Genomic DNA, 21,459 nt, shown 5'->3' with positions numbered 1-21,459 from the left:
ATTTGGATTCACACTATGAAAATGAGAGCTTAAATACAAATGTAATCTATAAAGTTCTGGAAGGACTCTTTAGAACCCATATGAGATTAGTGTAATTCAGAGAGATGTATAAAAATAAATGGCTATCTTTTTGTACTCCTGCCCTGGTCAACTCACAGGAGTCAGCATCTGAATGCTTTCTGCAAAGTTCCCAATGAAGGCCATGATGGTCATCTTCTGCATGAGCCGCTCAATCTTACTGAACTGCATCATGAAGCGGTCTTCGTCTGACAAGTTCTCCAAGGGCTTTCTCTCTCTCTCATAGAGCCGGAGCACTTTCACCTCATTCTCAGTTGGCAAGAACCTCATCAAACATTCAACAAAGTCAACTGGTAATGTCTTCAAGTCGAATCTGAAATCAGCGCCGACAGGTCAGTCATTGTTCTACCCCCATCCAATCCGGCTCATCTACCACCAAGTCAACAGGCCTTGGATTCGGACAGCTGTACTGCTGAAGCCCCCCCACCCTGGGGCTGGTCCCCACTGAGCACCAATTACCCCAACTGATGACTCAGCCTCTCCTCCAGTTTGAGTGCTATTATTTTAGGGCTCGGGGCGGAAATCAAGAGTAGAACGCAGCATCAAGTATTAAGGCTGGAGCACAGGCTAGTAATACAGTCCAGGGACAGGGTTTTAGACTCTGTGAACATCTGGGGAGCTTTGTAAGATGTTCCTGTCATTACTTTGCTGTCTCTGAAGATGAAACTCAGCCAAATTCCCATTCTTTACAGATACTTTGATGTAGGTACATACATTCCTTGAAGGAATATCAGTTCTTGGTAGATGTTTGCTCAGTTTGAACAAGTATTTGCTTAATTCCTATTTTATTCTCCAGACAATGTTTGTTCAGCAAAACAATGGAATTACCCATACATTAGTATGGTAAACAAGGTATATGAGATTAAAACCCAGATCGCATACTGGTTTCACCAGGTTTCAATATTGGAAATCAGAAAAGATTGCAGAAAACTGTAGTAGATTATGACCCTGGCCAAAGACACAAAATCAGAGCAAATGATCTCTTGGGGCTAGGTAAGATCACCAGTCAGAAATTCTAAAATATCAAATTATAAAAAATGATTTCTGAAAACATCAGTAACATCCCTGGCTACAAGAAGAGTGGGAAGATTTTTCTAGTAGATAAACAAAACCATTACCATCTGTGCAATTTATAAATTTAAAAAAAAGAGAGAGAAAGAAAAAGCCTTGTTTAAAATGACCAGGAAGTACTAAGAGCAAAAGAATTCACATTCCTGTTGTCATGAATTAAAACATGCATCTGTATCATATTTGCAGCTGGCATTGAACTGTATCATTCCACAGATGCCATCAAATTTGGATTCAGCAAATCTGGATACTATCCAGATCCTCCAGAGAAAAACCACCATTTCTCGCTCTCCTCAGGATCTGCCCCACTCAGCTCTACTTCCCTTTTATGTGAGCACTACTGTAGACCTATACATAGGAACAGAGCCAAGACAATAAATGCTATCCCAAGTTAGATGTTCTTCTAGACCAGTGGTTCTCAACCTTCCTAATGCTGCGACCCTTTAATATAGATCCTCATGTGATAGTGACTGCCAGCCATAACATTATTTTCATTGCTTCTTCATAACTCTAATTTTGCTACTGTTATGAATCGTACTGTAAATAACTGATATCAGGATATCTGATATATGACCTCTGTGACAGGGTGGTCTGACCTCCTAAGGGTTGCGACCCACAGGTTGAGAACCGCTATTCTAAACTGCCAAATGACACACGGATGTGGTACTTCCCTGGGTACCTTCTGGTGCAATGCTTTCGTATTAGCATCTTCATTGTGAAGCAACAGCACATGAGGAACAAGGGGAGCTCTGGAGTGTGGGTACCAAGAATTCCTCCATCTTTGCACCTAGAATTTCTCCATCTTTGCACCTAGATCTCGCCCCACTATTTGCATTATCTGCTGATTTGTCCCTTGTTTTCTCCCTTAGGCTGAGCTCTCTAGGATCTACTTTCCCTACAGAAACTTACACGTGAATAGCTTTGCATATCTCGTCGGCAGTCTTCCCAGCTTTCCTTAAAGTTATGGCAAGATTTTTGGCTCTATTTGCTTCTAATAATGTCACTTTACTTGATCCCTTCTGTGGTATTTTCTGCTTGCTTGAAGAAAGATCAATGGCAGGACCTTGGGCTTTTGTTTTGAAGATTTCCTCAAATTCGTCCACATTTAAATCCTAGGGTGGAGAAGGATAACATTGGCAAATTGGATCATACATTAAAATGAAGTCATTCCCAGTTAGCAAAAACCTCATCATTTAGACGTTTTCTTAAGCAAAGGCCTTCCATTCTGTTGAGTGCTTACCCTGCATGGCTTGCTACAATTCTGTTTATGTTGGGTACCTATCACGTCCTATCACATAGCCAGAAGTGAATGTCCAGAGAATACCCAGTCTAACAATCCAATTCTGTTGCTTTCAACAGTTGGTTTACACAGACATCTGCCACAGGGTAAATCCATGAAACCTGACAGTCAGTACAGTTGCTGAGTCCTTAACCAGCATAGTTCAATGAAGGCTGTCTATGTTCTTATAAAGGACAGGGCTGTGCCAGACATATATTTTGTGGCAAACATTGAAGATACTCAAAACTATTATTTTAACTTAACATTTTAGACATAGTTTAGAACCCTCTTATAAAATCATGTCTAATTTATTTGTCGACAGTACAAATCTATTTGTTCTTCACATTAGAGTACAGAAACATTAGACCTCTGCCAGTAATGCTTGCAGGCAAACAGGGCAGCCTTCTTTGCTGTGCAGCAGAGTGTGCACCCCTAGTTTATCATCAAGGAGAAAGATACCTCTAGGATCCGCTCATCATCGATTTCATTGAAGACTGTGCCATTGATCTGATTGGGCTTGAGAGCAACCCAGTTAAATACTGGCATTCTGAACTTGGTCTTGATCGGCTTCTTAATTTTCACAGCTGAAGATGTCAGAAATAATGAAATTAGTCCTGTCTAGAAGCTCACAAGCTGCAGGTACAATCAGACGACAGTCCTTGCAGATGACACTTTAACACTGGAGGAAGACGGCAAGGGCACCCAGGTGATGCTAAGTGCAGAGAGCACCTGGTCTGGGCCAGAGCCACTCAAGGTCCCCATTGGGTTGTGTGACACTGGACTATTAGAAAAGCTCTCTAGGAGTCAGGGATTGAGTTTATTGGTTTTGCTGGGGCTATGAGATTATTGCTTTCTAGTTACAATATGAGACAGTGTGATTATAGAGCAGAAGGAAAATGCTATCTTAAATTTTGACATCTTCAACTCTTGTTCCTAGAACATGTGTTTACAAATAAGCCTTAAAGGACAGGCAGGGACTGAGAGAGGACTGCCTAACCCACCAGGAAGATCACAGCAAGAATAATGGTATTCAGCCAGGAAAGCACACTCCTGTGGGTGACTGTGATAATGACATTACACTGGTTGCTGGGTCATTTCCCATAGACTAGGGACCGTAAATGGCCTATGTCGGAGAACAGCGAAGAAGACAGAAGGGGCATGCAGAAACCATAGGCTCCTCAGGAATGCCACAGTCCCCTTCTCCCCTTTTGAAAGATTTATTTGTTTATGTAGTTCATGTATGTACATCTTCATACCAGAAGAGGGCATCAGAAAGTTGTGAGCTGACTTGTGGGTTCTGGGAACTGAACTCAGGACCTTTGGAAGGTCAGTGTGTGCTCTTAACCACTGAACCATCTCTCCAGCACGCACCCCTTCTCTCTTTTTTAAACAAGTCAGCTATCTTTATGTAGACGCTGTCTGTCAGTGAAATGGTTAATATACTGAATCAGAAGACGGCATCTAATATTTACAGGCTAAAGAGGATACAAATACTTCTCATTTTTGAGAAAGCAAGCTTAAAAAGATAACCACTTACAAATTCTATATATTAATTATACATCATAAACAAGGCTTTCCAAACCATACATATCTCCCTACATCAAGCTGCTCTGGGCCCCCCACCTGCCAGGGTGAGCCTCACTATTCACCATCATTAACAGGAAAGGGGAGAGAAAGTCAATGCTTCAGGACAGAACAAAACAAAGGTGACCAGGACCTGAGCTTTTATGTGGCAGGCTACCTGCCTCCACTGATATTTACTGAAAAGGGAGACAGACAGTGCCTCTCATTCCTCCAGAGTTACAAAGGCCATAGAAAGAGAAAGAATGTCATCACATAAGTCCACACAGAAACATGCAGCAACACAGAGACACAGCTTTTGCCAAAACAGGCTTTTCTATCACCAAACGTGGCATCCTCATCCCCATTATCAACAGTGTTAGATTCCTGGTCAGACCTTTTGTCTACACTACCCAGGAGAACCAATGTCCTCTACAGACAAAGGCTTTCTCTAACTGGCCCTTCATCCACCATGGGGAGGTGGGTGGGGTGTCAATAAGGGAGACAGATGTTGAGAGAGGTATCACTTCAACTCAAGGAAGGAAATTTTTCCCGACTTCACCGAGGCATAGGGTGTAGTAGACAGCAGGCCCACAGGTGACGAGGACACACACTGTGACCCCGGACTCAGACTGAAGAAAGTGGCTTTAAATGGGTGGTTGTTCTAAACAGTGAGCCACAGGCCGTGGGGGGTGGGGGGGGTCCTGGGAAGGACCAGCCAACGGTTCCCCTTATTCTCCTTCTTTCCTTAGAGTCTAATCCTCTTAGAGTAGGGAGGTCAGAACTGACCGTGAAAACTGAATGCTAAGAAAGAAACATTCCTTCTCTCAAAAGGAAGGAACGGAACATGGCCTGGAGATCTAGGTCCTGCCTAAAGGAGGGTCTGCAGATTCAGCTGAAACATGTGGGCAAAGCTGGAGTCACAGTCAGCCAACACCCAGACTTCCCTGAGACACAATGTCAAATGCAATGGCTCAAGGTAGGATGGAGTGGAGAGATGTCAAGGCACAGGGTGACCAACAGAACACACAGCAAATACTCAACACACTCGGTGAGGAGCAACCTACAGAAAAGCTTGATTGGCCCATCTTTTGTGGAAGCAGAAAGAACAGAAAATACAAAATATATATATATTAGATACGGTTAGAGTCAAGTGGCCCAGCAGTTCTCACACACTTAGCATAGAATTTCATGCTTCGTGGACACATTTCAGCAGCACAAAGCCAAAAATCCATTCCCCTGCCTTTGAAGACTCACTTTGTGGTTTTGTTTATGTTTCTGTATTTCCCCCCTCTCTGGGAGAAAGAAAAAACAAAACAAAAAATTTCACTGTAATGGTCTCAAGCAGCCATAATGAACTGCCTATTCCATAGGCTGTAAACAGTTCTTAGTAACAGAGAATCAGCCACAGTTGAACAGCGAGAGGACACAAGCCTCTCAGAGAGCAAAGGCTACCAACTGCACAGGCAGCCTGGCGCAGGTGAACCACCTCAGGAGGGGATCAGACTGTCCATTAGACCTGCAGATGTGTTGACACTTCAAGTAAAGATTTTCCACTACTACAATTTTCCTTATAAAATTCAAACAATTTTCTCAACTAGAGATACTCTATGGGACTTCCTCCTGATTTCCTTCTGTGACCATGCCTGTCCAGGGCAGAGCTGGGTATCTGCCGCTGTGGACCTACTGGCTCAGATTTTCCGAAGTACAGGACATATCAGCTCATCACTGCCTCTCAGTTCTCCTGAGACACCCTGACTCTGTCAGGCCTCTGCATTCCAGAGAGATAAATCTTTGAACATATGAGGAGAATATTTTACAACATTAGCTTCAATTACTATGCACACTGAAAGCCAAATTAAGGATAAATATTAAGGAGATTAGGGGACCTGCAGAAAATGCCTAATCCCAAGTTACTGAACACTTATAAGGACTTTGCAATCTTATAACACAAGATACATCTTGTAACCATTACGGACATTTAATGAGACAAAGAGGTCTCCTTCAGTCTATAGAACTATAGAAGTCTACTTTGCTTAAGAACAATGGCGACTTCTACCTAGGAGGAGTCTGAGAGCAGCCGTTAGAAACTGAACAGAGAGCGCTGCACCATAAATGTAAGACACCCCAGAGTCAATAAACTTTAAAAATGAAGTAGTGGCAAAGGCCTAAGACAAAACCAAAAAGGGGGGCCCGGCCCTTTAGAAGAGAGCTGCGTCCGACTGCAGCCTCAGCCGCAGCTCACTTCCCTGCCACAATGTCTGAGTTCTCTTTAGCTCGTGGGAATGCAAGCGGATGCTGAACCACACGTTAGCTTTTGCAATGGAGGAAGAAGCAGCTCCAGGTGAGGCACAGTAGACACATGTCACAGAGAACGCTCATCCAGGGCTACAAGGAAAGCTTAGCCAGCGGCCTAGGTGCACAGGACAACAGTGGCAGCCACATTCGGTCACCCAGAGCAGCCTGGTGACAGAGCGGACACCCAGAGACTGTGTGAGGCTTGCCATTTACATCAACAATCCAACAGTTCCATGGTGACTCTCCTCCACCTCTCCTCTTCCGAAGCACTAAAAGCTCTAGAAGAAAGTATTAACAGGGAAGACCTTGAAGGGTAAGAATAAGCCGCAAATTTACCATGAAACTGAACAGGCATCTTACTGTATCTTTGATAATTTTATAGATGTCAGCGTGGCAGTAGACTCACAGACCTGAGGTGGGCAAATCTGCTTTAAGAAACTTACAGAAGGCCGAAAGGGTTGCAGTCACTTGGAAGAATTATCAGGGCGGGGCACAGGGGTGCAGATAAAGCTGCTGACAAAACCCTAGGATGGACTGAGGAAGAAATCTTTATCCTAAAGACTGTCATTTTGACTTGGATACTTCAGAAACCATCTCAGCCTTGGACCTAGAGGCCAGCAGGGTAGCGGCTCACAGTAAGTGATGGTTCAAGAATGTGTGGAAGTGGACCCAGGGTCACAGAGACAGCCACCTCACAGCAGAGGTGCCCGGGGTCACAGGGACAGCCACCCACCTCAGAGCAGAGGTGCCCAGGATCACAGGGACAGCCACCTCACAGCAGAGGTGCCCGGGGTCACAGGGACAGCCACCTCACAGCAGAGGTGCCCGGGGTCACAGGGACAGCCACCTCAGAGCAGAGGTGCCCAGGGTCACAGGGACAGCCACCCACCTCAGAGCAGAGGTGCCCAGGATCACAGGGACAGCCACCTCACAGCAGAGGTGCCTGGGGTCACAGGGACAGCCACCTCACAGCAGAGATGCCCGGGGTCACAGGGACAGCCACCTCACAGCAGAGGTGCCCGGGGTCACAGGGACAGCCACCCACCTCAGAGCAGAGATGCCCGGGGTCACAGGGACAGTTACCCACCTCACAGCAGAGATGCCCGGGGTCACAGGGACAGCTACCCACCTCAGAGCAGAGGTGCCCGGGGTCACAGGGACAGCCACCCACCTCAGAGCAGAGATGCCCGGGGTCACAGGGACAGCTACCCACCTCACAGCAGAGATGCCCGGGGTCACAGGGACAGCCACCTCAGAGCAGAGATGCCCAGGATCACAGGGACAGCCACCTCAGAGCAGAGGTACCCAGGATCACAGGGACAGCCACCCACCTCAGAGCAGAGGTACCCAGGATCACAGGGACAGCCACCCACCTCAGAGCAGAGGTGCCCAGGGTCACAGAGACAGCCACCTCAGAGCAGAGGTGCCCGGGGTCACAGGGACAGCCACCTCAGAGCAGAGGTGCCCGGGGTCACAGGGACAGCCACCTCAGAGCAGAGGTGCCCAGGGTCACAGAGACAGCCACCTCAGAGCAGAGGTGCCCGGGGTCACAGAGACAGCCACCTCAGAGCAGAGGTGCCCGGGGTCACAGGGACAGCCACCTCAGAGCAGAGGTGCCCGGGGTCACAGAGACAGCCACCTCAGAGCAGAGGTGCCCGGGGTCACAGGGACAGCCACCTCAGAGCAGAGGTGCCCGGGGTCACAGGGACAGCCACCTCAGAGCAGAGGTGCCCAGGGTCACAGAGACAGCCACCTCAGAGCAGAGGTGCCCGGGGTCACAGGGACAGCCACCCACCTCAGAGCAGAGATGCCCGGGGTCACAGAGACAGCCACCTCAGAGCAGAGGTGCCCAGGGTCACAGAGACAGCCACCTCAGAGCAGAGATGCCCGGGGTCACAGAGACAGCCACCTCAGAGCAGAGATGCCCAGGATCACAGGGACAGCCACCTCAGAGCAGCACTACCTAGTGTCACATAGATAGCCACCATAAAACACAGCTACCCAGTAGCCCAAAGTGGCAACGTCAGAGCAGCGTTAGTGTGTTGGTTCATTTTTTGGTCAACTTGGCACAAGTTAAGAGCCATCTTGGAAGAATGAGCATCAACTGAGAAAATGTCTCCATTAGACTGACCTGTAGGCAAGATGTGCGGTGGTTACTGATTCATGATTGATGTAAGAGGCCCAGCCCACTGTGAGCTGTGCCACCCCTAGGTCCTCACAGAAGAAAGCAGGTGGGGCAGGCAACATGAGGAGCAAGCCAGGAAGCCGCATTTCTCTATGGCCTCTCAGTTCCTGCCTCTAGCTTCCTACCTGGAGTTCCTGCTCTAATTTGCCTCCATAATAAACTATAAGCTAAAATAAACTCTTTCCTCCCCAAGTTGCATTGGTTATGGTGTTTATCACAGCAATAACGAAATGCAAACAAAGACAGTTACACAGTCCACCCAAGAGGAGAGCTGCCTGGTATCACAAGGTGGCAACCTCAAAGCAGGTACTCAACGAGGAAAGCCACCTCAGAGGGGAATTGCTTGGTGTCACAGGGATAGCCACCTCCAAGCAGGGTGACTCATTATTACAGAGAAAGCTACCCAGCATCAAAGGATGACAACCTCCAAGCAGTTCTCGGTATCACAGGGCGGCAACCTCAGCACAGTGCTGCCCACTATCATAGGAACAACCACCTCAGAACAACTCCAAACCTAAGCGACACTCTAACTGAAATGGCTCAGTGTTAGAGAGTAAAATTTCATCTCCAAGGGTCAAAAAGAGTAACTTGTTTTAAGGCTTTGGAGCAATTCTCTTCCCCTCTCTCACCTGTCTCCCTTTTAGTTCTGGTAAGGTAGGCATACCCTTCTGTCCTGGTGAGCAGGAGGACATGAATTACTTGGAAGCTTTTCAAATCCTAAAGAAACTGCTGTTAGTATCACTTCCCGTTGAAGCTTAAAGCTAGCAAATTCTGACACCTACAAATGTTCAGAAGACATGCCTGCAAGCCTGTATCAGGCATTTACTCATAATGACATGTTCTCCTTTACAAAAATCTGACACTCCAACTACCTTAAAAAAGAATAACACTCAATATTAGCACCTAACCTAGAGCTTGGGCCACTGTAGGTAAAGACGGTGGAAGGCTGGGTGACGAGGTCAGAACTCCTGCTAGGAAGAGTGTGACAAAGACTACTCAGAGGACAGTGCCTCTCACGTATGACAATGTCCCCTTCACCGGTTATATTAGCAGGAATGTCCTCCTAGGGGATGTGTACAGATGAGGAAGATCTAATTGCTGAAAGAACAGTTTGAGCTCTCCAGGGGGAGAGAAAGCAGGATTTCTCACACAAGTACCTCTGTTTTCATCCTGTGCTGTGTTCTCACCTGCTAATCCTGAGTTGAAAACTACTGTGGGTGAAGAAGTCCCAGGCAGCGGGGGTGCAGAGGGAGGGGGGGGTGGGAGAGGAGGGGCTGGCACAGTCTCAGCTGCAGGACCTGGGAGTGGAGGGGGTGGGGGTGGGGGAGGAGGGGGTGGAGGGGGTGGGGGAGGAGGGGGTGACATAGGTGGCGATGCTGGTCCGTTTGGCGCTAGAGAAAAGAAGAAAATGTCATGTGCACATAAAGCATGAGAAAATCGGGCTGGCCAGACGGCTCATCAGGTAATGCTAATTAGATCCTGGGAACCCACATAAAAGTGGGGTGAGGACTGACGCTACAAATGTGGCCTCTCATCTCTACGTGCACACTGTGGTATACACCCACACATAGACATCACTATACACAACAATAATAAGCAATTAAAATTTTAAAAGAAAATAAAGCGTGTGAAAAAAACCATTTAAATTGGTAAACATTTCCTTACTGACAAATGGGGAAATAGTAAACATAAGTGACATTTAGATTCACAAATGTAAACTTTTTGTTGTAACTAGTGTGTCTTCATTGTGTGTGTGAATATGTGCACACGAGTGCAGGGCCTGCAGAGGCCAGAGGCAACAACAGATCCTCTGGAGCTGGAGTTACGGGGAGTTGTGAGCCACTCTATGTGGGCGCTGAGGCCAACTCGGGTTGTCTAGAAGAGCAGTACATACTCTTAACCTCAAAATGTAATGTTTCTTAAGATAAGGAAAGGGACATAGGAAGGGAAATCTCTACTCTCCCCCACAGACCATCTTACCTGCTTCAGGCATGTCTGATGATGGAGGTAGTGGCGGAGGAGGAGGGAGTGAGGATCCTGAGGAGGTGACCCCTGTAACTGGTCCTACATAGTTACCCACTGCTAGTTCTGACCCCATGGGCAATGTGCCAGAGGCCACAACTGGCAGTATGGCAATGTCCCCATCTCCTTTCTTCTGAATTTTAATGGTCCCTTGTTTCTCCAGTTCATGAATCTTTTTTTCCAGGGTAGACTGTCTTTGAATGGCTTCTTCCTTTTCTTTGACCATTTTCCTTAATGTGTGAACTTGGGTATTTGCATCTTTGTAGATTTCCTGCAGAGAAAAGAGGTCATGGTCAGGATTTTGACTTCATAGGGCATTCCCAGTTACACCCACTCGGCATGCCAACCGAGGAGCTCAGGTGCAGAGAGAGCACACACACACTCTGGCATCTGGGGAAATCTCTGGAATTCAGACAGTACATATGGAGTCCCAGGAATTACCAATTGAACTAATAATGCATGCAATGTATTCTAGCATTTTAGCTATTGTTAATGAAGTCCTTTCCATTTCATAAGTGGAGTTAACTCCATTTTCTCCATAGGCAGAAAAAGATAGAGCAGAGATGACTTTATCCCCCAAATTGGATTTGGAACATCCCATGGGTATCCTGGTGGTTCATCATGCTTTCTTTCACTAATTATGAAATTTATTTGTAACTACTAGACACACATTAACTAACAAGAGACAGAGGGCCCTAAGTCAGACTTTTACAGAAATCAGACTAGGATTAAAGCCTCTGCAAAGGCTGGATGTGGTGGCGCACGCCTTTAATCCCAGCACGGTGGAGGCAGAGGCAGGAGGATCTCTGTGAGTTCGAGGCCCGCCTGGTCTATGCAGTTTTTCAGGCCAGCCAGGGCTATATAGCAAGACCCGTTCCCAAGATAATATAGAATAAATAAGCAAAAAACAACTCTGTAAAGCCTGTGGTGACCTATTCAGGAGTGACCAGGAGCTGGGACACAGCTGGATTTCTCTGGCTCTTAGACAAGCTCCTTGACTGAGCTCAAGACAGCGATTGCTGGAATAGTTTTCCTTTGGTGATACATTTAACAAAACAGCCCAAAGCTTCCCACCACTAATTACTTATCTTTCTCAAAGTTTAGAGTACAAACCAAAGTTAAAATTCAATCAAAGGCTGTCCTGGCTATTTCCATTTAGAGTCCATGGATATTCTAGAATGAGTGCCTTTGTGGAACTCAACTTTCTTGCTGGGCCTTGCATGTGTTATCTCTCACCACAGACCTCCAACAGACATGAAAACATCCTTCACACCCTGTCTATCATTAATAATCTAAGTGCCTGAACTTGAATAGAGCCCATATGCCACAACTTTGTCTTGATGGTCTGCCAGAAAATAAGTATGCAAAGCTAACTGTAGGGAGTGCTGGAATACCAAACAGCACACACAGCCATGCTAACCATCACATACAATGTGCTATCACATTAACCATGGTGTGAAGGCAAGCCACGTGCCAGAAAGCCCTCCATGCGTGTTGGTTTTATGTTCTACGCAGTTGCAAACACATGGATGGTACTCCATAAATGCCCGACACTTAGAGTGAAGGGACAGGACAGCAAACCAAACAGCGAGTATTATCTGGTGATACAAGGCACTGCATGTGGGGTTTGGTAAATACCTTTAGATCTACCCTGTGCAGTGAATTGTTTCCATACAACCACCAAATCTGGTTTTGAGTAAAAGCAAAGGAAGTAAATACAATGAAGTCCAAGTCCTAATAAAAATAAATATGTGGCGTGAATTAAATGCATGCTTTGTTTTTATTTACAACCACATGGAGGATCCACAGAATCAACTCAGCCTCCCCACGATGGGAAAACATTGCTGCTCCCAAAATGTGTAATAAGGAAATACTGAAGCTGGAGTTTTTGATTTTGCACACATGTGTGCACATACCTTATGTGTACTTTTGAGTATCACCTTTGAGATGGCTGCAATAAATACACTGTATCAACGCATTCTTCTAAAATGAACATGCGCCACACTGGACAAGCCTAAAGCTGAAGCACATTGAATTCTCTGCCATGCCTATCTGGGTAGCTGCTGCCAGCACACTTACCCGGACAACATCCAGTTCCTTATTCCTCTGCATGAGCTGCTTTTCCAGTTCCACGATCTTGGACATGGCTTCATTCTCCGTGTCCTGCAGCTTTTCAGACAGCTGAGAAATTGTGACAAAGAAACAGTGTCACAACAGACATCATTCTGACAAGGTCCTTGGGTCCTCAGAAGTATATGTCCCAGACCAACAGGGGCCCACTTGAGTTCTACACATATTCTACAGGTTACTTTCTGGAAACATTAATTTCTATGGTTCTGAAGACATATTTGTTTCTATCAAAATTAATAATGCATATGTAGCCTCCATAAAACCCATACAACAGCCTCTCCGTGTTTGAACATGCACAGCCATGTCTCCCTCCATGTCCCAGGGCTAACAAGGGTAGAAAAAATGAAGATTAAGATGAGCGCAGTGTGGAGGGCCACTTCCCACCCACAAAAAGGACCATCATGCAAAAGCTGCTGTCGAACGTCGATCCAGAGAACACAGCCGTGTCACGTTGGTCAGCTAAATAAAATCCTATGGCTAGCTTTAACCCAAACTACCCTAATAACGGCAGTTACTTCTAAAAATCTCAATGTAGAATGGCTCCACAATGCTGGCCGGGGAGGGATGAGGGAGGGAAAAAGTCATGTGCTAAGTAGTTCCTCATCACAGAAAGTTCTACAATCAAGCAACTTCTGATTTCCCACTGGACATAACCCCAGGCAATGGCAACCATGGAGGCAAGGCAGGAGAGTGCACAGAGACTCACAAGTTAAGAGTCTCAAAGAAAGTTTCAAAGAAAGAGAGAGAGAAGTCAAAAAAAAAAAAAGAAAGAAAGAAAGAAAGAAAGAAAGAAAGAAAGAAAGAAAGAAAGAAAGAAAGAAAACAATTTTTTTTCTTTTTCTTTTGGTTTTTCGAGACAGGGTTCCTCTGTGTAGCTTTGGTGCCTGTCCTGGATCTCTCTCTGTAGATCAGGCTGGCCTCGAACTCACAGAGATCCACCTGGCCCTGCCTCCCAGTGCTGGGATTAAAGACATGCACCACCACCACCCAGTGAAAAATAATATTCTTACAAATAGAAACAATTCACTTCATAATAAAGAAAAATTCAAATCAAATCATGACAAGAATTTTGTTTTCAAAAGCTCACTGGTATAGTACTTCCTCACATGAAGCCTGAGGTATATACACTATTAGGCAGGGGAACAAGAATTTAAGCCTTCACAATACTTGGGTTTTTGAGAAATACTGATCTCTATTTATTCTTCAATATTAAATATGTTAACATCTCAAAGCTTTTGGGTTCATATTAACTTGTTTGTGGTTAATAAATTTCCTTTTAAGAAAATTAGGACCCTGCCTTGCTGTGCAGTTGACATTATCCCAAGAGGGCTTGCTTCTTCAAAGACGACCACAGTTGACAAAGCTTAGTGACTTCCTATAAAATGTCTACAGCTGAAATGAGCCTCCTTAGACTCTGAGGGATTGCTAGGGAAGGAACGTGGAGATGTGCAACAGGGTCTGAGGGATTGCTAGGGAAGGAACGTGGAGATGTGCAGCAGGGTCTGAGGGATTGCTAGGGAAGGAACATGGAGATGTGCAGCAGGGTCTGAGGGATTGCTAGGGAAGGAACGTGGAGATGTGCAGCAGGGTCTGAGGGATTGCTAGGGAAGGAACGTGGAGATGTGCAGCAGGGACAGGAGGCAGTCCTCACCCCTGGGCTTTGATGGCACTGTGAGAAAGCCAGTCATCTGAGACTCTTTCATCAGGCCACACCCCTCTTCTCATCTCCCTTTAACCCTTTACTGCCAACCATCCTGCTCCTCTGGGTGGCCAACTACGATTGCCGTGCATGTGACTTGGGAGAAAAGGAACAGGAAGTTAAGTGGAAACAAAGCAAGGGTTTCTCCTGTAAGAAACATACCTTCCTTCTTTAAAGGACCCAGAGGGAATCTGAAGGCTCTCCGGCCCAGAAGCTACTCATTCCCATACTCCATTCCTACCACAGTTAGCACTAGCTACTCCTGGCCCCAGGGCACTTTCCCCTGAGATGCACGTACATGAGAGATGTTTTCTTCCAGTTCCTCCACCCGCTCCAAGGCTGCATTCTTGGTTTCTGCATCTTCCAGCAGGGCTCCCACGTCAAACACATTGTCTAGGTAAGCCTGAATCTGTACCTGCAGCTTGTCACTCTCTGTGTGTTTCAGCTTCTAAACACCAAAATTCCAAAGAAGATAGTATTAATTTATCTGTGGACACAGAATGTCATACCCAACCCTCTACTCATTCTGATCCACCAGAGTTTAACACATCATCCTGAAGAGAATTACAGCATATCCCTATGAAGAACGTATGACCAGACTATTTCCCAGACATGCACACACATACAAACATGTTATATATACACCTATATCTCTCAAATCCTTCCTACTCTAGCCTAAAACATTTTCATCTAGGTAAAATCCAGACCACGGAGACATCAAAGGAGGATTTGAAATGGAATAGCCACACGCCCTGTGAAAGTGAAGGGGTGTCTATGGAGAAGGCTGCCGTGGGGAACACGGTGACTGGAGGCTGGGGGCAGAGTACAGTTAGCTAGGGGCTACCAGCTGTGTTCCTCCTTGATTTTTGGTTATTTTAGTACCCATTGCTAGAACTCACCCACAGGATTCCCTTCCTAAGACAGTGCCTGCATGAATAGCTCAGGGCTCCTCAAAGCATGAATCAGAAAGCATCTTCCAGTTCACTAGATCCCAGACCAAGGATCCTAAAGCAACTCAGCTAGCTATTTCTCCAGTGACACTAGAGGCTCGAGAAATCAGAGAATCTTCCCAGGAACCACACACTGGACTTGCTCTGGGAAACTATGGGGCCAGAATAATATCTGACACATAGATGATGCCAATAAGTTAACAAACATCAATGACCACTTGCAAAGAAGGCTGCCTTTGTAAACAAAGAAAATATCTACATATTAGATGCCTATAAGATTGTTCTTCTAACGGTCTCTATCCATCAGGGTCCAGTGCCAACATAACACAATTATAGAAGTACAGAGTTGAGAGGCTGGTATTTTTAAGAGAAAATTCAAATTACATAACTTCTTAAGACAAATAATTTTTCTCTTAGGTTTAAATTGAAAACTTACAGTTTAACTTGTTTTAAAGAGTACATTCCATCTTAGTTTAAAAGTCAGACATGAAAAAAAAAAAAATGAATCCAGCGCGAGAAACCAGCGAGCAACAGAGAAGCAGCAGCTACACTCGACTTTCCCAAGATTCACAGTAACCAATGGATGTGCACCAATGTCATTAGCTGCCATGACAATCTAGAGCCCAGAGCAAAACCTCACACAACTGAACCTGCAACACTGATAGGAACTCACATTCCTGATTTTTGTTCAAATTCTGCAACTTATAGAGCATGAGAGAGGAAAGGATAAACTTTAATCTCAAAGCATGCCAGAGGTGGGGAAAGGGTCAATATACTCTGCCCTCCAATAACATGGGTGCAAGGTGTGTGCTTCCCTAGAGTCATGCCTAACAAAGATGAGCAGCTGAACTCTGGACACAGCAAAGGGAAGGTGTTCCATCATTTCCCCATGAGGAAACAGCCCTGTCCTGCCACTAGTGGTCTTCCAAATTCAACTGAACCACTCCCATGGGACAGGGAAAACAAAAGCTTCCTGACAAAGAGGGGCACATCTAGTGGATACAAAGGTACTGGAGTACATCTCTGAATACCAAATATATTTTCTGTTTCTTTATTGAGGAACTCCAGGGAACTGGCCGGGCACTTCTGTGAAGTAGCCAGAAACAGAAACTAAACTCCTTTCTCCCAAGAAGTGAAAGCGTGTGCTACAGCAGCAGACACTTGAAGCAGAATTCGCAGCTTCAGGAGGAAATCTCTGGTGTCCACGTCCTCATTAGGTTTTTATGCTCTATTCATTAACTCATTCTACAACATTCTTGGCTTGATCTTGCCTGCTTGGATAGGGTCCCAAGAGTGCCCCCAAATCAAACTTTTTCTCCAGTTTTGATGAAGGATGCAATGAGAGCTGACCCAGACAGAGCTTGAAGTAAAGTTGCACCAATGATCCCAGGGGTGGTCTAACTCGAGTACTAAAAGGCTGCAGGCAATGGACCCACAGATGTCCCAGGAATTCTGTAAATAATCCAGCTTTGCTGGCAAGCTGTATCACTCCATTGGCTCCATTTAACTAGCATGGCAATTGTTAACCACATAATGCTTTAGACATTCTTTAGTTACTATGGAAATAAATCTCCGAGAATAGGCAATAAATCCACTCTGAAAACGATACCAGAAAAGATAGTTATACTCACGTCCAGGTACTCATCCAGGCCTAACTTGGTAAATTCATACTGGAGGTGAACTCTGAAGTTCATGTCTTCTACCGAATGGACTACAATGTTAATAAACTGCATAGAAGCCACCTGCAAGGAAATTTCCAAGGGGTTAAACCGGCTCCACGTGCTTCCTCCCAATTTAAGCATGTCCAGAACATGCATTTATTTCACAAGTCTCAGTTTACACCAATTCCTTTTTCTTTAACGTCAGTAAATCTTCAGAAAAAAAAAAAACTGTAATTTTTAATTCAAGAAATCAAAGAGGCACCCAACAAGACACTACTTCACAGGTACTTAGAATGGCTATAATTTTTAAAATGTATATGATATTGGCAAAGATGTGGAAAAAAACCAGCCCTCACCCATTGCTAGTAAGAATGTAAAATGATGCAGTCACTTTGAAAACACAAGTGACTCAAAATGTTAAGTATGTGCCATACAACTTAACAATTCAATTATCTAAGAGAAATGTGTTCACATAAAAAATTGTAGACAAATATTCATAATACCATATATACCAACCAACTATGGAAAAACACACAATGCCCATCACTTGATGAATAAACAAAAGGAAGTGTAATCATATGATGGAATATTCGGTGACAAGTAGAATGAAGTACTGATACATGTTACAACATGGATGAACTTGGGAACGTCATGGTAAATGAAAAAATGCCAGGAAAAAAGGACCACCCACGGTATAATTTCACCCATATCAAATGTGCAGAGCACCCAAACTATAGAGATTAAAAGTAGACAGCAGATACTTAAGGTTGAAGAGTAGAGCACGTGGGAAACGATTTTTAATGCCACAGGGATTCGTAAAGGGATGAACATGGTTATAATTGGACTGTGAATGGTTAACACACATCAAATCATAAACTTCCCATGGGTGAAGTAGATGACATGTTAATCTAATTTCAAGAAAGCTGTTCTTAAAAAATTATATAGGTATACAGAGCAAAGTACAAATTACTGCAGAGATATAGATCATATAAAATATGAAAATTAATACAAAGAGTAACATTCAAACCATGTTGAACCTCACTACAAGGTAATTACTTCAGCAAATTCACTTTGAGCTCTGTCTTACCAAAGACTAGTAACTAATCCTATATACATCTTCTCATGCAATTTCCCAACTGCTAGATCATAAACATTTTGGTGTAGTGCTTTCTCCCAAAGGCTGGCCCTAAGACCTGTCTCAGGAAAAAGTCCATTCTCGGTTTAATAAATAAAGGAATGGATTTCAGCAGCCCCATACTGTTTTCAACACTGACAGTCTATTGCCGGGAACAATGCCTTACTCATGTTTGCTCTCTACAGTGTGATCCAGCAGAGGCTTTGGGAAGAAGGGAAAACAATCAGGGACTAGATTCACAAGCCTTTTGAAAACCACTTACTGCCACCCTCCCACTGCCCCGACTCCCTGGGAATCAAACTCAGACTCAGGCACATCAGGCAAGTCCTTGACCTCTGAGCTTCATTCCCAGCCCTCCCCATTTCTTTTATCTTTTTGTTGTTGCTTTTATTGAACTAATTCTTTTTAAAATATGCTACTGAAATAGTTAATGTTAATTTTCAACTTTACACATTCTAGAATCACCTGGGAAGAAAGTTTTTTGTTTTTGTTTGTTTGTTTTTTAGATTTATTTATTTATTAAGTGTAGTGTTCTGCCTGCATGTATGCCTGCAGACCAGAAGAGAGCACCAGGTCTCATTGTAGATGGTTGTGAGCCACCATATGGTTGCTGGGAATTGAACTCAGGAACTCTGGAAGGGCAGCCAGCGATCTTAACCTCTGAGCCATCTCTCCAGCCCAGGAAGAAGGTCTTAATGAAGGTCTATGTACATTGGGTCAGTCTGTGGGCACCTCTGTGGGGGATTGTCTTAATTAACTGATAGGGAAAGATCTAACCTACTCTAGGTGGTACCATTCCCTAAACAGTGGTCTTGAACTATGTATGAGTAGAGACATCAATGTGAAAACAAGCAAGCAAATAAGAAAGCAGGCATTCATCCCTGTTCAGCTATTGTTGTGATGTGATGTGATGTGATGGCCAGCTGGCTCAGGATCCTGTGTGATGACTTCTCTACGATGATAGCTTGTGACCTGGAATTGCAAGTCAGATAAACCACTTTCTTCCCTAGTTGCTTTCTATTGGGTCATTTCATCACAGCAACACTAGAACTAGAGCAGTTATAGACTGGATAGCTTTGCAGAAATTCTCCTCGTGGAAAAGGGACCCTTCTGGAATTTTCTGAGAAAGCAGTTTAGGTTCTCTAGTTAAACTTTAAAAGAAAAAAAAAAGTTAGTTTTTTTTTTCAGTTTTTTTTCACCTATTAAAAAAACCCACAGAAAAAAGTCTCATACTATATTAAAGGAATTTATTTTAATATGGGGAATATATTGTTTGGGAAACTGGGAAATTCCATGGAAATCCCAAGAAAGTTTATCAAAAGCCTCATTTTCTGGAAAGAAATAGCTAGACTGTTACATTTTTTCTTGTTGCTTCTGAAATCAAGTCTAAATGGTCTGCTGAGTTTCAAGATAGCCTATGAGTCAAGTATAGTATACAAGAATGATAACTTGAATCCCACGGCACACTGCACACTGTGGCCTGAGAACAAGGCCCTTAGAACCCGGACAGAGGAGAAAGTAAAGTGACAGGCAACAGGTTCCAGTGTGTATGCAAATGGCACAAGTGTTTTAAGGGACTTAGGACACCCAAATGACCAGGTCAGCAGATGAGTGAGGTAGGCAATACACATCACAGCAAATTGCAGAGAGGGGAATTCATGTTATACCAAAGCGGCAGGGGCTCCTTGGCTGTAGTAGCTAATAGCCAACAGGGAGGGCCTAAATAGAGTCAATATAGTTGGGTACTTTTAGTTTAAAAAAAGATCAGACTTCTATTTTCATGTACCATATCCAAAGGTTTTCACAGAAGAAATGATTGTGTAAATAAGTGCACACGCCTTGCATAGGCTGGCCTCGGCCTTGGCTCTACCAGAACACCTCTGGAGAAGCCATGGGCGAGAAGCCATATGCCCAGGGACAGTCACACATCTATCAACAACTTCAGCATCACTCACTCTAACGTCCCCCCAAATCCTAATAACAAGCATTCAAAAGTCATTGTAAGTGACACTTGTTTTACCATTTAACATTTTTAAAAATAATTTTAAAAGCAAATATCACATCTAACGGAACAGAAAAGCTCTCTAAAGGGTTTTACCTTCCTGATTTTAGAAGAAGCTGAGGCTACCATGTATATAAATCTGAAGTCCAAGGAACCAGTTCTCACACGACAGAACTAAAGTGTGTCATGCGTTACAGTCACTGCCGTGATTCAAATGAAAACATGATTTAGCTTCCAAAGCACAGGCTTTGCATGCAGCAACTGTTAGGATACCTAGTCTAGGGGCAAGCGACCCAGAGAAGGGACTCCTGGGTCCAGAAGTCTCCCTGGAAGACTGAACTAGGTCGAAGCCTGCAGGGGGTGCTGCACTGGAAAGGAATGGCTCAGGACACCTCAGGAGCAGTCCTGTCTTGAGCCCTGAATGAAGACTGAGGTGGAGTTCAGAAGGGCTGAACCGCCCTCGGGTGTCTTCCTAAGGACTCCAGGGCTCCTGCAGAGCCACAGGCTCCTGACTGTGCTCCAGACAGAGCAGGAAGGAAGCCCCAAAGAAGAGGAGCCATCAGCACTGGGTCCACTCAAGCCAATGGTCCACTCAGCAGAGCCAAGCACTTTAGTCTCCGAGCACGTGGTCTAGAGAGGTCACCGACAGGGGTCAAGAGCAAAAGGTCAAGGTTCCATCTAGCTTAGGATGCTATGTGGCACTGCTGGCAACTCAGCTTGGTGGCTGTGGGCATTCACACCAGGTCCTGACTTCCTTTACCCAACCACATGACTTTCTCTTTTGTCTGCTATAAATTACTAGCATTTTGTCCTTTAATCAAATGAGTAAAACTTGAAAGAGCACCACAAAGGAAGCATACAGATAAAAGAAAACATTCTGTAGAAGACTATTGAGCTCATTTTCCTGTTCTTTGTAGTGTGTCAATTTGAGTGTGGCATGTGTTTTCTGGAAGAAAGTGCTGAAATTGAGTTTGCATTGTTGAATGCAGTACCAAGATAACTCACCATAAAATCTATGTTATTATCTTCATTTCTGAAATGTTCCATCAACTTCTCAAAGCGCTGCTTTTCTCCACAGACCTGAAAGACACATTGTTAACATGCATATGACATTACAAACAGAAGCTTTCCAAAACTAGCTACAGAAATTTGAGTACTAACAATTACTTTCAGAATATTTTTTCTCTCCCCTTTATACACTCTGTACTTTTCTTCAAAGCCAGCTAGCTAGCAAATGGAGGCATGAAGCAGACCGGACACGGGTCCTTGGTTTCTTTTGCAGATGGTCTGGATGTTACCACATGTGTTCTTCGGTCAGGGTCTTGTTCTTCCCCAAGGTTTTTAGTGTGTATCCATAATAGAGTTCACAGTCAAAAACTGGCTATAGATTTC

General features: G+C 44.6%; 1 protein-coding gene across 4 annotated transcripts in view; it reads right to left on the bottom strand.

Annotated features, from left to right (window-relative positions):
* The window catches only part of Fmnl2 (formin like 2), a 295,345-nt gene that overhangs the window by 15,239 nt on the left and 258,647 nt on the right, over positions 1 to 21,459 (bottom strand). For all 4 annotated transcript variants that reach the window (XM_059260472.1, XM_059260470.1, XM_059260468.1 and 1 more), the window contains exons 10-18: positions 21,073 to 21,147; positions 16,901 to 17,011; positions 14,618 to 14,767; positions 12,570 to 12,671; positions 10,449 to 10,761; positions 9,656 to 9,859; positions 2,885 to 3,009; positions 2,056 to 2,258; positions 157 to 391 (exon numbers count right to left, since the gene is read on the bottom strand). In XM_059260472.1, coding sequence (XP_059116455.1) covers positions 157 to 391; positions 2,056 to 2,258; positions 2,885 to 3,009; positions 9,656 to 9,859; positions 10,449 to 10,761; positions 12,570 to 12,671; positions 14,618 to 14,767; positions 16,901 to 17,011; positions 21,073 to 21,147 — 1,518 coding nt within the window. The remainder of the gene's footprint in view (positions 1 to 156; positions 392 to 2,055; positions 2,259 to 2,884; positions 3,010 to 9,655; positions 9,860 to 10,448; positions 10,762 to 12,569; positions 12,672 to 14,617; positions 14,768 to 16,900; positions 17,012 to 21,072; positions 21,148 to 21,459) is intronic.

This window comes from Peromyscus eremicus, chromosome 4, assembly GCF_949786415.1.
Source record: "Peromyscus eremicus chromosome 4, PerEre_H2_v1, whole genome shotgun sequence".
Classification (NCBI taxonomy): Eukaryota; Metazoa; Chordata; class Mammalia; order Rodentia; family Cricetidae; genus Peromyscus; species Peromyscus eremicus.
This window is presented reverse-complemented; position numbering and strand designations above follow the sequence as displayed.